At 41.0% G+C, this 2159-nt stretch overlaps 1 protein-coding gene across 1 annotated transcript in view; it reads left to right on the plus strand.

Moving 5' to 3' along the window:
- col9a1a (collagen, type IX, alpha 1a) overlaps positions 1-2159 on the plus strand; it is a gene marked incomplete in the record, with an annotated part of 81725 nt that overhangs the window by 10089 nt on the left and 69477 nt on the right. Inside the window, 1 exon segment of the mRNA XM_014023078.1 lies at positions 1476-1529. Within this exon segment, the coding sequence (XP_013878532.1) occupies positions 1476-1529 (54 nt within the window).

The raw sequence follows: 2159 nt of genomic DNA on the forward strand, positions 1-2159 counted from the left end.
GTAAAGTTCTTCTTTTTTACTTTTCACTGTCATTTTCATGAATGAACACTTCCTGGTATCTGAGGCAGGAAACGTTACCTTATATGGTGTTTTTGGGGTGGTAATTATGCTAATCTCCTCTCCTCGTGCACGAGCTGCTGATTTAAACAGGTGTAATTCATCAGTTTACACTCCGCATTTACACACTTTTCCTGAAGATAGAAGAGTTTGTTGAATCTGACGTGACATGTTCGTACGAACCCTTTGTACGAACAAAAGTAAGAGACATTTAGGAGAAGAATACGAACATGTTCTTGCATGAGGCCCATGATTTCTTATTTGTGAGGTTTTTAATTTGTTATTTTAGGTCCAGGAAAAGAAAAGTGTTTTCTTGTCTTTTGGTTGTGATGAATGTCACAAATGAAAGGTGTTGTTTTTTACTTCTTTTGTTTGATGAAGTCATCAGACTGAACTCAGAGTCATTAATGTGGGATGTGTGTATATTTTTGTCATAGTCTGTGTATTGCCTTTGTGTTTATTGTTGTTTTTGTTGTTCCTGTGTTTCTGATCATTCTACTGTTTCCTCCTCGGTGCTTTCAGTGATTTCCCAGTCCTGCCACCCTCACCTGCCTGTTATCTGTAGTCGTGTTTCTATCACCGTGCATTTTGAAATGTCACGTTTGAAATGCTGGATGGAAAGGGCAAAATTTGCACAAGCTTCCTCAATTTCACAAAAATGTTTTCGAGCTCACTTTAAGTGTTTTTTGGATTTTTTTGGGAAAAAAAGAAAGAGTTAATGTGCAAAAGGGGTAGATGGAAACACATTTGCAGAATAAGTTCTGACATAGAGAACATTTACCTCAATGAGCTGTACTCGCTGTCCAATAATAGTACAGGTCCGGCTGCAGCTGGACCCTCCTGATGTCTTCTCACATATTCCTGAAATGTGAAGAGAATCACATTTCTTTTTCTACGTCTCCAGACAGCATGCAACATGTTCAGTACTAGTTGATATGACAGAATAATCACAGCTTTCCTGATAGTAGCAACAGATAACTTCTCTCCATGGTCCTGAGATGTGTGGACCCTGTGAGTTTGTGACTTGTACTTCCTGTTTACTGCAGCCATGGGTACCGTCAACGTACTGGTTCATTCACTTCAAGTCAGTAGATGAAAAACCTCTGGTTCACTTTTTTCTTTTCAGTGACTTTTAAACATTCACTCAAAAGCTGCATTGAAATTTGTATGAAAACATGGGTAATAATCAGCATTCTCCCCATGTGTTACCACTCTCCCTGTTTGTATTTCTCTGCTTGTTGCTGCCATGTCGGCTTTTGTTTTATAATAAATACTTGTTTCCTGCCTCCTTATGCCAGCCTGTATTCCTGCATGGGTCCAACCCTTTCTGGGAACTTGATAACTTTAGTTTACAAAGCTGGTCTCTGCATTCTTCAGCAAATGGAAGATTTTTATTAAACTTTGTGTCATCTCTGCAGGGACCTGTTGGACCTCCTGGGGATCCAGGTCCTGTGGGTCCAAAAGGCTCAAAGGTAAGATCATCGCTACCTAGAATAGAGATCATAAATGTGTTCCTGCTGATCCAAATGAGCAGGTTGTTTTCTGTGGAAATTAATAATAATAATAGTAATAGTAATAATAGTAACAATAATAATGCATTTTATATATAAAGCCCCTTTCAGGACACCCAAAGACGCTGTACAATAGAAAAGAAACCACTGTAAATACGTTGAACAATAGGGTTGTGGTGGAGAAACAGAAATGAGGACAACAAAACAGTCATATATTGTGGTACAATCGGAGTTAACCGTAGGCTAATCTGAGAAGATGTGTCTTCAGACCAGTCTTAAACTGGGACAGAGAGCTGGTGGTGTGTAATCCATGGAGCAGTGAGTTCCAGAGCTGAAAGCTCTGCTCCCCATGGTGTTGAGGAGGGCAGGAGGTGCTGAGAGGTGGAGGGAGGAGCCAGATCTTAGAGAGCAGGAGGTGTGGAGATGTTCAGGAGGTCACACAGGTGAGGAGGTGATGTGGGATTTAACTGGGAACCAGTGGAGCTGTTGTAGGACTGGAGTGATGTGGGATTTAACTGGGAACCAGTGGAGCTGTTGGACTGGAGTGATGTGGGATTTAACTGGGAACCAGGACTGGAGTGATGTGGGATC

This window comes from Austrofundulus limnaeus, unplaced genomic scaffold (genome assembly GCF_001266775.1).
Source record: "Austrofundulus limnaeus strain Quisiro unplaced genomic scaffold, Austrofundulus_limnaeus-1.0 Scaffold356, whole genome shotgun sequence".
NCBI lineage: Eukaryota > Metazoa > Chordata > Actinopteri > Cyprinodontiformes > Rivulidae > Austrofundulus > Austrofundulus limnaeus.